The sequence below is a fragment of the Carassius carassius genome, chromosome 31, assembly GCF_963082965.1.
Source record: "Carassius carassius chromosome 31, fCarCar2.1, whole genome shotgun sequence".
NCBI lineage: Eukaryota > Metazoa > Chordata > Actinopteri > Cypriniformes > Cyprinidae > Carassius > Carassius carassius.
The window spans coordinates 20,905,146-20,918,728 of record NC_081785.1 but is presented as its reverse complement, the minus strand read 5'-3'; the positions used below and the strand labels follow the sequence as shown (position 1 = coordinate 20,918,728).

Here is a 13,583-nt window from a genome sequence, read left to right as displayed (position 1 = left end):
GAGATTTAGTTCCACAGAAAAAATAACAGCGTGCGGATATGGAACAACTTTAGGTGAAAAAAGAACAGATTTGTACATTTTTGAGTGTATTGTTCCTTGACACGTGTATTTTGACAGCATGTGCATAGATCAAACCTATTAACCTCTCTGAGTGGAGGTCTGCCACGACTGGAGTGTACAGTTCTTCAGCATCAAACAAGTGTGCGGAGAACACTCCTGAAAGAGAAATACAAGTCTAAAAAAAAAATAAGCCTGATAGGAGGTATCATTAATCTGCAGCACAAACACACTATAATCTTTAGATTTGGAGTTTGTTTTTAAAAACCTCACAAATCTAACAATATTAGGGCTGCAACTAACGATTATTTTGATAATCGATTAATCTGTCGATTATTTTTACGATTAATCGATTTATGTACTTATATTTTAGTTTTTTCCATTTTTTCCCCAAGTAAATTATTAATAAATGGTCTTTATCATTCAGCATAGATTTAAGAGATTTTAACCATTTTGCACTGTCATATCCTCATCAAAAATATACCTGGAGTTGTTTTATTGTGTTAGTAATCCTTTGTCGAACTCTTCTGCAATCAGAACACTGACCCATACTCTAGCAAATTTCACAAGGAGATTTCAAATAATGTTTTCATCATGGCAGTCCTTAGGGCTCCTAAAGTAGTTTAACATCCTGAACAAAGCTTATTAAGGAATCTTTCAGAACATATTTTCACGAAGAATAAGGATAAAACAGAATAAAATTGCAGTGCATTGTATTTTATTATATACTGGGAAAAAGCTTTATAGCTTTTGCTGTGAAATTGTAAACAATCCTTCAAAAAAAGTGCCAATGGCATGAAACCTGAATGGAACTCACAATTTAAAGTAAAATCCATCAGAAGGTTGTCCAGAAAAAAATATTGGACACACACAAAAAACCTGCTGTGTGAAAAAGAGCAGTGAATACTTAGAAAAAAAGTGCATTTCAAATATCTACATTTACCTCTCTCATTCAGTCATAATTAGGCTGCACGACTGAATTTTGAACTGGTAAACGACAAACTGATCACAGAACATGTTTGTAAAGCTTTAAATGTTAACTGTTAAAAAGCAATGTTATCAGCTTTTACGACTAAACATTTGCAAACAACATTGTACTGGAGAATCTGCACAAATGAAAGTCTTAGGGGCCGTTCACAAATCGCGCCTAAAAACGCGTGGAAAACGCTAGGCGCACCGATTTCTCCTTCTTTCCAAAGCGCTCGCACAGAAGCGCCCCTGAGGCGTCTGCCTTTGCTAAGCAACCATGACGTGCTCTCTCCTTGAAGACGCGGAAATTTCAGCAAAGGATAAATGGATTTGCAGCTCAAAAAATCGCTTGCAGTAGCTCTGCTACTAAATGTATTTCAAAATGGAAATCCATATACAACTATGATCAGCTGTTCCTTTCATCTTGACTGAGCTTTTAACGTTGTTACGGGAAAGGATGAAGCTGATTGGTTAGTTCTTGTCACATGACCCGCGGTGCGGTTGCTGCATTCTGAAAAGTTGAAATGTTTTTAACTCGATGCGGTGCGGTGTTGGAAATAACGAACTTGAGCGCGCAAAAGACGCGATATGTGAACGTCCCCTTAAACAGTTCAGTAGTGCAGAGTTTACAGGTTACTCTTCTTTTTTAAAGGCTCAATGTAAAGTACTTCCACATCACGCTGAATGCTGCAGACATAGACATCATATGATGTCTATGGCTGCAGAGACGCTGTTCGGGAAGCACGTGACATAAAACAAGGCCAGCTATTGGCTATTCGCTACTTCTCCTGTTGTACTGGCTGAGTAAAACCTCCGGTGGCTCATTACTGCCACACTTTGGTCACCGCAGATTTGAAATATGCACGAAATGAGCCGCTTACGGCAAATAAAAGTTATTTAGCAACGAATCGATGACTAAATTAGTTGACAACTATTTTAATAATCGATTTTAATCGATTAAATCGATTCGTTGTTTCAGCTCTAAACAATATGTTATATGCAATAATAAGACTGACGATTGTCTTACCAAGCACCGCTAATAAAATAATTTACTGTAAACTTCTGTAAATGTATTAACATCAGTGAATCACAAATAGTGAGAAAAAGAGATTTTAATTAATCATTAAAACGTATTAAGATTTCATATTTGAAGACTACACTCTATTCTGCTATTTAAAGCAAACTCTTCCAAACTATAAAAAAAGTAAATGCAAGATATTAGGCTTATAAAATATAATGTTCTTTAGAGCAGTATTAATTGTTGAACAACCTTGTTAAAACTGCAAAAAAGCTTACTGGTCCAAGTCAAAAGACCTATTTTGAGTCTGATTCCAAGACCATTTTCATAGACTTTTGTCCAAGGCTTGAGAACTACAACACTCTGGAAACATTTTTTTGTGGTCTGTGCCGACACTTGTATATGATCTGTTCTGTGTTATTGTGTCTTTAGACCGAAGCACACTGTGTGTGTGTGTGTGTGTTGCAGAGATTCATGTAACACTGATGCACAAGTTTTCATCACCCCAAAGGAAAGCATTTACATTGTCTAAATCAGAGGTTCTCAATTCTAGTCCTCGTGTCTTCACAATGTGTTTGTATCTCTTATCACTTCAGACATTCATTATGTTTGACTGTAAGTGCCTTGCGAAGTGGACTTCAATTTTCCACAATGATTCCAGTTTGAAGGATGCATATGTGACCCTGGACCACAAAACCAGCCTTAAGTGTCAATTTTTTGAAAGTGAGATTTATACATCATCTGAAAGCTAAACAAAGTAAGATTTTTTGATTGATGTGTGGTTTATTAATCTGACGATATTTGGCAGAGATACAACAATTTGAAGATCTGGAATCTTAGGATGCAAAAAAAAAAAAAAAAAAAAAAAATACTGAGAAAATTGCCTTTAAAGTTGTCCAAATATAGTTCTTAGCAATGCATATTACTAATCAAAAATTACGTTTTGATATATTTTACAGTAGGAAATTTACAAAATATCTTCATAGAACATGATCTTTACTTAATAGTCTAATGATTTCTGACATAAAATAAAAATCTATAATTTTGACTATTGCTAAAATACCCCAGTTCAGACCCTCTTTAGCAGGGGTGTCCAAACATGTTTCTGGAGGGCCACTGTCCTTCAGAGTTTAATTCCAACTCTAATTAAACAAATTACAAAATATTTATTTATTTATTAAAATGTATTAATATTTCATATTTGAAGACTACACTATATTCTGCTATTTAAAGCAAACTCTTCCAAACTATAAAAAAGTATGTCACCACATAAATCCCTTACAATTAAGATTTGACAATTAGCTATTTAATATAAGTGAGCAATGACCAAATGGAGGATATTAGGCTTCTAAAATATAATGTTCTTTAGAGCAGTATTAATTGTTCAAAATATAATGTAGTATAATATGGAAGTGCAACTTTTCAGATAGCTTTTAACAAACATTTTAAACATTTCAAAAACCTTGTTAAAACATAACACAAAATATATAAAAAGTGTTATTTACCACAGTAGGAATCTCAGCTCATTTGTTAATAAAGGATCAGACGCACCTGACACATAATATCTTTAACCAAATCACCACACACTGTATATTCCTCATCACCAATCAAGTCCATTATATCCCAGTATCTCATTGCGATACTGTTGTCTGTTTTTGGGTCACAACAGCCAAATTTCTCATAGTGCCTGCAAAACTCAAGGTGGTAAAGGGGTAAGGTGGCTGGTAGTCCAACACTGAGGATGTGCCAAAGTGTGTCTCAGATAAGAGAAGTAAATGATTATAATGACGCGTCTGAAGGGTCCTTGGAGCCATTTGGTCCTCTTGTTCAGGAAACTATCAGCAGGGCTCTTTGCACGACTAAGTGAATCTTGGCACGACTTAGTGAATCTGCCTCTCTTGGCATTTGTGCCGAGTGAAACGCACAGTATGGAATTTTTGGCCACCAGGGGTCACTCAATCAAAATAATAACATGAGACGTACTTTGATGACGTCGGGAAAGAGCGTAGGCTCATGGGAGTTGTTGTTCATTGGAACACGCGTCACTCCCCACATTCCTCACTCATTTTAACCGAGGCCGGTGACACACTGGATGCATGGCGCAAGCGTCTCAGCTGCGTGGCGTGTCAGTTTTTAATTCGGCTCCCATGTTAATAGGTTAGAGCTTGCAGACTGCCTGTGTGAGCCGCGCGGAAAACGCGTGCATGCTAGAAATAGAACCGACGCCTATTTTTCACGCGACACGCGCGCGTGTTGGAAGCGTTTCCAGGCAAAATATAATAGGAAAATATTATGTTTATATGTAATTTTGTACACAAATACATATTAATTCATGACATTTTGATGTTTGAAAGTCTATAGGTTGACATAAATTCAGATATAAATGTAATTTAATAAATAAATATCGATTTTCAAATATTGCACCTGTCAAACATAGTCTATTTTGCCGTCAATACTGTTGACGGTGTCCTTTATCAGTAGGCTTTATATTTATGTTCAACATGAAGTATAGATATTGTTGTCATGAAGACAAGAGCCTGGTCTGTCAGCGGTCTCCCTTCACCTACAGCAGCAGCCTAGTATTTTGACAATCACGTCTTTTCGAACGGAGAGATATATGAATTATCAGACCCCTATCAAATCAATATTCCATCTAACTAGTAGTAATATATGTTAAAAAAAACACGGTTGCCTTTCGTTAATAATTATAATTACGTTTATACTATGATATCGAACAAGATAGTGAACTGCATTTGAAGCTACTTTATAGAACACATGTAGATTTACATTATACTCTACATGAGAGCTAGTCCATCTGCGTTTTACACAAGACATCATCGTTTCACAAAATATATGGATAGATATAGTTAGCTGAATGGATGCATACCTGTTTATTAGAATGCAAGCATCTCTCTGTAGTTTCAGCTTGTCAGGAAGCTCTCTCTATCTTGGAAATGCAACTCCAATATTTACCCGTGTCTGGTTTCTTCTCTAGTCCCAAAACCTTCACAGAACATGCGGGCAAAGCATAATCATGATCCATAACTAAGTTATTGATTGAGGTATAAATACGAATATAAACAATATAAATATAAAATATAATAGTCTCGATCAAGGCTAGCTACTACTTTTTCTTCTTCGTCTCGTCTTTGCTTCTGTTCACCTTTGTATTTGGCGGCTCCGCCGGGTTCCGCAGGAAGTTAGATAAACTAGAGGGGTCAAAGTTTATATGACGTCATAGACGGGCGACAAAACGGAAATAAAGAAACGTGCCGTGTCTTCTAATTAAACTATAATTTTCTCCGGATTTGAAAGTTTGTGGAAACTTTCGGAATAATGTAAGTACACAACTAAAAAATATATATAACATAGATATAGTGATTTCTGCTATTTTTAAAGCAGAAAAATTACATATTGCGCCTTGAACAAGTGTGTTTGCTATTGATCGTCTGTGTGTACAGTACAGTATGTCTAAGCAAGCATCATACTCATGTGGGACACCTAGTGGAAAAAAATATCCCTCTGTAAAATAAAAAGAAAACTATGAAATGAATCACTACATATTTACGCATCTATTTTAAGTATAATAAAATATGATTAAAAATGATAAATATATATATATATATATATATATATATATATATATATATATATATATATACATACATATATATATATATATATATATATATATATATATATATATATATATATTTACTGAAAAATACTACTATAAGAAGATTTTTTTCCCCAAATTACCTGTAACAAAAATAAATGCACCTGTTTAAAGTCCAAGACTCATGATCGATTGACTTTTAAATGCATTTGAAGTAGAACAAATATAATATAATCCATACATATGCGGTGGTCCAGGTACATGACTTAGAAAGCGTTAAATGTGTTTCTCATTCTTTCTTTCACCTGCCTCTAAGAAATTAAAAGCTAAATATGTAATCTGCCCATGTTAGCAGCATTTTTTTCTTTCTTTTCCAAAATCAATTTAAAACAGATACTGAGGAAGAGGACATGTTGTTAGAGTTGTGTTCTCACCTACATTTGAGGTCTGTTAAAACTAAACCCACTTATAATGCAGCACATGTGTGTTATTAACCAATTTTTTATTGGTTAATAACACACTATGTTTTTTAGCTTGTCATAATGTTTGCAGTACACCTGTCTTTGTAGTTTCGTCCACAGTTAGCCTGGATGAATGTACTGAACTTAAATCACAATCAATTAAAATGCAAAGTTAACATATTATTTATTTAACAAATGTTCTTACCAGCTGACCAGAATGCAGAGCAGTTGCTGGGTAAAAGTCAAAAGAACTTAGATGCTATATGTTGTGGGGAAGTTAAAATAATGTAATATGCTATGGTCAATGCATAGTTCCTTCATGAGTAGGATTGAGAGTTTATTTAGTTTTTGATCATTATATTTTTTTTATTGCCTTTCTTTCCCTGGTGTGCTCCTCATTCATTATAAGTGTGCAACGATTCCTTATGAGCAGTAATTTGGCCTGTGGCATGTTGTTGAACACAATCAGAAATTAACAATGAAATTGCTAACAGTGGACTGAAACAATCTCAAGTATCCTATTTTTAGTTAAAGGTAACGATCAGCAGTCCTCTTCACCGTCCTCCATGAGAGGAATTTCTGGAAAATACAAAGCAAAACACTAATAAGTGTATCAAAATTCCGATTATGTCACAAATTATATGATTCAACAGTGTGTGTCTCTACCACTAGGTGGCAGCAGCCTACAGCCTTACCATCTGCAATGTCGATGCTGGGGCTTGTGGAGGCGGTCTCCTCCATTGAGGTGATGGCATTGGTTTTCTCAGACATGTTATTGAGTCCACCAGCATGGGAGGAAGATGGCTGTATACCTTGAAAACATTCTGATGTGTCCGAGATGCTATCATAGGTCTCAGCCTCACCAGTGTCCAACGGCACCCCATTCTGACTCCCTGTATGCCCGGGATATGAAGGTGGGGTTTGTTCTTCTGAATGCTGTGAGTTCCCCAGACCAGCAGGGGGCGGATCGTTTGGGGGCTGACAGTAGGTACCACTTATAGCCTCTTCATAAGAGGGAAGAGGTACAGCAACACCATCTACAACCAAGATGTTTGGATCTCGGCTCTCAGCTTGCTCTTCACTGAAAAAGAAAGAAATATTTTTTAACAAGCAAGTTTAGAGAAGATCCTGCTACACTGTCTGGTTATAATGTTGCCTGTACCTTGGACTTTGCTGAGATTTGCATTTCGAGTGGAACGTCTTGCCTGAGATCACTAAGAGCAGGGCTAGCAGCACACTAGTGGCCGTGCATGCCACTACTTTCCATGTGGTTAGTAGGGAGTCTTGAAAACCAGGCCAGGTTGTCTCTGTGGGAAGAAAGCAGTCAAGTTTAACGTTGTGTTTAGAATATGAGATATGAATCTTAACACTAGAACCGCCACATGGTAAAATTGACCCATGGCTGTTTTTAAAGTGCACATAGTACGTTTTCAATAAAATATTGTTTAGATAAAACACTTTAACTGCCAGGGGTCATTGTACAGTATACCTAAAACCGCCAGCGGGTAACATTTACCCATGCACATGACTACTGTTTTGATTTGGCTAAAAGGCATATTATGTCAATGTATTATGCCACTGTCTTCACAAAGTAATTTCTACAGTCATGAAATAATTATTTTTAGTCATCAACTATGTGTTTGTCCTGTCATTTTATGTTCAATAGACTATATATGAGCAATAATAATTCATCGCATATCACATCATTCATTACGTAATAGATTTTATATATATATTTATTTTATTTATTTTCAGGAAATGGGCAGCCTAAAATAAATAGCAACACAGTGATGAACAATAAATAAACAAAAAAAATATAATTAATCCAAAGATAATAATAAATAAAAATAATAATTCAGATCCAGTAAATGATTATTGCTCAGTATTGTGTATTATTGTTATTATTTTAGTCATTTAAATAACATGGGTTGTCTTAATCTGTGATTAATGACATTTTATTATAACATTACACTACCCAAATATGCATTTATTGCCTTCTAATTCCCGTTGTCATTGCAGGCTGGTTTAGCCTCTATTCAAAAGTGATTAGTATAGCCTGCTTAAAACAGACTTGAACATAAAACAACACGACAAGAACATAGTTGATGACTAAAAATAATCATTTCATGACTTTTTGTGAAGACAGTGGCATAATACATTGACATTATATGTTTTTGAGTACATTTTATCCGCTGGCAGTTTTAGGTTTACGAAATATTTTTGTGATACATTCTTTTCAGGAAAGTCCAAGAGAACAGGTTGAAAGTAGAATATTTTTGTAACAATATAGAAAAAATAAATACATTTCAATCCAATGTAATAGATGTAATGCAGTAAATAATGTTCATTAATATATACTATATATTACATAAAGTACATATATGCATGACTAACCCATTAATATCATAACAAACATTAAAACAGGCAACATTACATCTTATTGCACATTCCTTGGGTTAACGTGCAGAGTTCATCAGATTACGTCGTTCCAAATAAAATGTTTGTAAATGTTTATTGAAACTGTTGCAGGCTAATTTACCATCTTTGATGCAGTAGAACTGCATTTGTGGAAACCATTGTCCGTACTGGCAGGTGATGTATTTATAGTCATTCGCTAGAGAGTAGCCAGAAGAACAGTAGTATTCTACGACCGTCCCATGAATGTAGCGGTCACATGGTTGTGGGTGGCACATGTAATCTCCATGTTTTATCATTGGGGGTAAAGAGCATGCTGTAAAACACCAGAGACAGAGAGAAGACATCTGATAACTCATTTCCTCTTCCTGGGTCCCAGACTTATTTTAATATCTGCCCCTGTATTTGCTTACAGGCACTCCTAAATAACATTTCCAGGTGATGAATGCAGATTTCCTTAATTACATTTTTAAAGTAGATTTCAAATGTTTACATATAGATTTTGAGATTTTACTATAAACTATAAATCACAAGTAGTAGTTTTTCAACAAGCAGTTTTCAGCGTGCAATTATAAAAGATTTAAAATGATAAAATTGATCTATAAAAGATAGTAAAATATTACAATTACAAAATTATATCTTCTTTGGTTATATCTGTTGATTTTTCAACATAAAGCTGAGAAATAATACTGATATTTACCCTCAACATCAAGGCACCGGGGTGGCGTGTTTGACCAGATAAGGTTATACATGCATTCCAGAAATTCAGGTCCCTCCAATTTGTAACCAGGAAAACACTGGTAGTGGACTACAGTTCCAACAGGCACAGAGAACTCTGTTTCTGAGACGTTCATGTAACTGTGAGGCGGTATCAGCGGCCGGAGGCAGCCTGTTGAGACAGAGGACAGTGCATGAAACCCTTTCCTAGATCTTTAGTGGAGTGTGGTGTTGGATTATTGAAGTATAGTCAGTTGCAGAGTAGATTTGTTTTGAATAACTGTCAAAAAATGGTTTTTGTCAAACCTTGACAAGTTGGCTGATTATCCCATGTCCCATCGGACTGACAGACTGATTCCATAGTTTCCGTGTCAGGGTATCGGATCTGAAATCCCTCATGACAGCTAATAATGAGGCTGTCGCCAGGCCTGTATGTTTTATTTGTGATGTCAGCATCCTCGATGAATGGAGGAAGACAATCTTAGAAGGACAGATTAGATAGATAAATAAATAAATGCTGCAACATGTTCGTACAGTTAGTTAAACAAAAAATAAAGAATTTAAATATTTAACCTCTTAACTGTGAAAATGTACTATCCAAACTTAAATTATTAAGATATTATAAGTTATATAAATTAAGTTAAATTATTAAGTGATTCATGAATGCTTTAGAATACAGACCTAAACTTAATCTCTTTTCAAAAGAAGACAATCAGCAGATTATTTCTAAAAGACAAACATTTCAAAAAATGAAAGTGTAAAAAAGTTATAAAGGTTTAAGTTTACTGTAAAGAAAATGTGATTTACATTTAATTTAAAATGAATATTTTACAAAATATTTTGGATTCTAAAATTGCTATAACAATTAAAACCGTTTGTCTAAATAAGTTATATTCCAAATTTGAAGTTGATATCACAAAAAAACGACGTTCCTGATTTTGTTTAGGCGTTTTATCAAAAAAAGCCACAGGGTGTCTATAAAAATTTTTTTTCTGTCACTACAGAGCCCCGCACATGAAATGCAAGAAAAAAAATGTGTCCACAATTTATTAATTTATTCCATTGATGGAATAAAACGTGCGCACGATTACTATTTTGTTCCTTCAATTTGCTGATTTGTTCCCTCGAATTTATAAATTGTGCACTCAATTTACTAATTTTGCTCTTGATTTATAAATTGTGTGCACGATTTAGAAAATTGAAGGAACAAATTAGTAAATTGTGTGCACACTTTATATATCGAGGGAACAAATTATTAAATCGTGAAAAATGTATAAATCGAGGCAACAAAATAGTAAATCACGCACTCGATTTAGCCTGCTATTTTTTTTCCCTGCATGTCATTTGTGGGGCTCCGTACTTACAAATGTATACATTTCTGTAGCAATATTACTTCTATAACAAAATTACAACCAAATATGGAACCTTGAGTCTCAGACCTTACCAACAATATGTGTTTTGTCAAGATTAGGAAAAGTTTTGATTATAAAATATTGTAGTAAATTTTGTAATATGATACTAGACACCGCCTGCTATGGGGAGGAGCTTGTTACATTTTTTTAAAGTACACTAACAGGATGCTGACAGTTAAAAGGTTAAGACTGAGTAGCCTCACCTTCTGAAAGGCACACTGGTTTAAGGCTTGGTTTCCAGCCTACCGATCCATTATGGAAGCGCGTGCAGATAATCTTGGCTGGCCCCTTTAAGCTATAACCATCCACACAAGCGAACCTAGCCACTGAGTTTTCAAAGAACAAACCGCTGCTTGGAGTTCTGATTCCGTGCTCAGGGACACCAGGATCCTTGCAGAACTCCTCCACTGAAAGTGCACAGGAAAGAACCAAATCATGCATTTCAGTGTTTGATCTCGACATCCGTAACAGTTCAGTAACTTAACATGCATTATAATAACAAAATAATGATCAAATCCATAATCAAGATGGAAATTTGTTCTTTCGTTCTTGTAATGTTATTTTTTCTTAAAACTGTTTTCTTGTTATCCTTTCTATGTTTACATATGGTCTTGCAACTACTAACCCCTGAGGAGGGTGGTGAGCACATGATAGTGATCTCAGCCTGTAGATAATTAATGTTGGGTGAAACTGTTACAACTCAGCCCATGTTACAACAGTCTGTCAACATTACACTCAATATAGAATTTTCGTTCTATGTGAGAAAACACTTTTCTGCTGAGATGTTCCTTTTACTCACTGTTACATAGATATCACTTTCATAAAATGTTGTTATACAAGGAGGAGTTTAGGGCCTAGATGATGTATGTAGTTTTATGAGTGTGGTTCTTGCTTGTTGTGAATGTTCTGCTTAGTCATGACCAAATGTTATTCCATCATCATGTCATGAAGAAACTGAGGCTGCATAACAGAACAGAACCTCTAATGAAGATGATGGGCCAGGTTCTTCAGCATGTCCTACTACAGAGGCAACCACAAAGGAAGTTCAGCATATTCCTGTAAATATAAAATTGCAGTTTTTATGCAGATCTCTTACCTACTGTGTTAACCGGGAAGGCGGTGACCAGAAAAGGAGGGAGGAGGAGGTTGAGGATAATCGAGAAAACAATCTGGCCGTAGACAGAAGGTCCAAATGCAGATTTTTTGCCTTCTTTATCACCATGATGAAACATCTTTCACTGAATAAAATTCATCGGGCCACAATGCTCTGAAATTATGATGACAACGACAAAAAGCTAGGTAAAACGTGAAAACATTACATCTATTGGGATTGCATCATGGATGTTCAGCCCTGCAGAATCTCCTCGCGGACGCGCAGAACATGATGACCAGTAAATCCCCATTTCAATTCGTAAATACCAAAATAGTCTTTTCGGGAACGCGTGTGTCGCAGATCCAGCACGCATTATTATGCATTATTCAAATGTCTTCGGCAGATCAGAATAAGGCTCGCGCAACATAACGATGCTGTCTAAATGTACGATGATGATGATGAAAAATGCGTCATACGCGTCACTGATCTACCTTAACCGGTTGAAAACCAAGGTCTACTGATGCAACTGCTGTTTAAAATATTGTGCTCGCTGTTTCCTGCTCACACACACACACACACACACACACACACACACACACACACACGATTTCTTGCCGTACACTGAAAATCAGTTGCGTCGGAGTTTCTCTGATCTTGATTAGAAATGGAATAATAACCTTACCTCGGCTGTAGATCCGTTCTTCACTGGAAACAGGACAGTATTGAAAGCAAAATTATCCCGCCTTTGGTGCTTTATGTAGGTTATCTCGTGATGAATTGTTATATAGGTCGAAGTACCAGTGTGGAGTATTATAAAATGAGTTACAGGGAAGCTTAGCTTTTAGACAGAATAGGCTAACTGCCAAAAGCAATATATATAGGCTTCTCAGGCCATTTCATATATGCAAAACTCATCAGGACATAAAATATAGCTACAGTAATAAGTGGGTTAATGTGATGTTTCAGTTTCAGTTTCTATGAGAAGGTAGAGGTAGAGGTCAGAGGTAGACTCTTCAGTTGAGACATGGAGAGTTTTTTGAGTGGCCTGAACATTACAAGAATTTTAGATGAACAGAAAGAGATGCTTAATAAGCCCAAGACTGAATAAGTTATCTATTAAAGCCCTTACTTCAGAGTTCTATAAAGAATTTGAAGATCTTCTAGTAGCTATTTTACTTTGAATGCTGTCTCAGTCTTTTGACACAGCTTGCCACATTTAATGTTAGAGGCTAATATAACGTTAATTGGTTAGAAGCAGTAATTCCTCATATAATCTCCACTGACTGGATTTACTCCAGGCCGACGCTTATTGGATATTATACAACATGGACACAATATTCAGGGTGATAACTGGTGGTGTCTCTCAACACTGAGAAGGCTTTTGACAGGATAGAGCCCTACCCTTTCCAGGTTTTAACTGTTTGTAACAATCAAACCTTTTGTAACAAATTTAACCTTGGTAACAATCTTTTAAAATGGGTAATGCTGCTCTTTGCGTCACCGCAAGCCTCTGTCTTGATCAATGGCACACACTCTCCTTTCTTCTCACTGAGCAGAGGAACAGAGCAAGGTTGCTCTATGTTCCCGCGTTATTGAGCCCTTGGCACAGGCCATTCGAAAAGAGACCATTATAGAGGGGATTGATGCAGGAACAAAGGATCACATGATATTGTTATAAACAGATGACATATTTCTGTATTTAAGTAATCCTGAGTTTTCCATAGACAGAATTATTCAAATCATAAATAAATTTGGCAGCTTTTCAGGTTACAGAATAATAAACTACAGAAACTCTGAGGTAATGGCTCAGACCTGTCAGAGTAAC

At 35.8% G+C, this 13,583-nt stretch overlaps 1 protein-coding gene across 2 annotated transcripts; it reads right to left on the bottom strand.

Moving 5' to 3' along the window:
* Positions 1-6,333: 6,333 nt before the first annotated feature.
* On the bottom strand, positions 6,334-12,531 carry LOC132111738 (sushi domain-containing protein 4-like). Of its 2 annotated transcripts, none has more exons than XM_059519320.1 (9): positions 12,441-12,531; positions 11,762-11,932; positions 10,869-11,072; positions 9,560-9,733; positions 9,237-9,425; positions 8,661-8,852; positions 7,284-7,428; positions 6,817-7,202; positions 6,334-6,700 (listed from the first exon to the last, which is right to left on the bottom strand). In XM_059519320.1, exons 2-9 carry the CDS (start codon positions 11,895-11,897, stop codon positions 6,663-6,665), a joined length of 1,464 nt encoding a protein of 487 aa, XP_059375303.1. In that variant the 5' UTR covers positions 11,898-11,932; positions 12,441-12,531; the 3' UTR covers positions 6,334-6,662. The 2 variants fall into 2 exon arrangements, with proteins under 2 accessions (XP_059375303.1, XP_059375304.1); XM_059519321.1 differs by lacking the exon at positions 12,441-12,531 and adding an exon at positions 11,985-12,292 and having other exon boundaries at positions 11,762-11,903.
* Positions 12,532-13,583: the final 1,052 nt, after the last annotated feature.

Bases quoted from the DNA above. Each gene is read 5' to 3' on its own strand.
- LOC132111738 (XM_059519320.1), bottom strand. From the start codon at position 11,897: ATGTTTCATCATGGTGATAAAGAAGGCAAAAAATCTGCATTTGGACCT. The intron at 8,853-9,236 runs GTAAATATCAGT...GGTGTTTTACAG, and splicing joins CCGGTGCCTTGATGTTGAGG to CATGCTCTTTACCCCCAATG. The intron at 6,701-6,816 runs GTAAGGCTGTAG...TGTATTTTCCAG, and splicing joins CAGCATCGACATTGCAGATG to AAATTCCTCTCATGGAGGAC.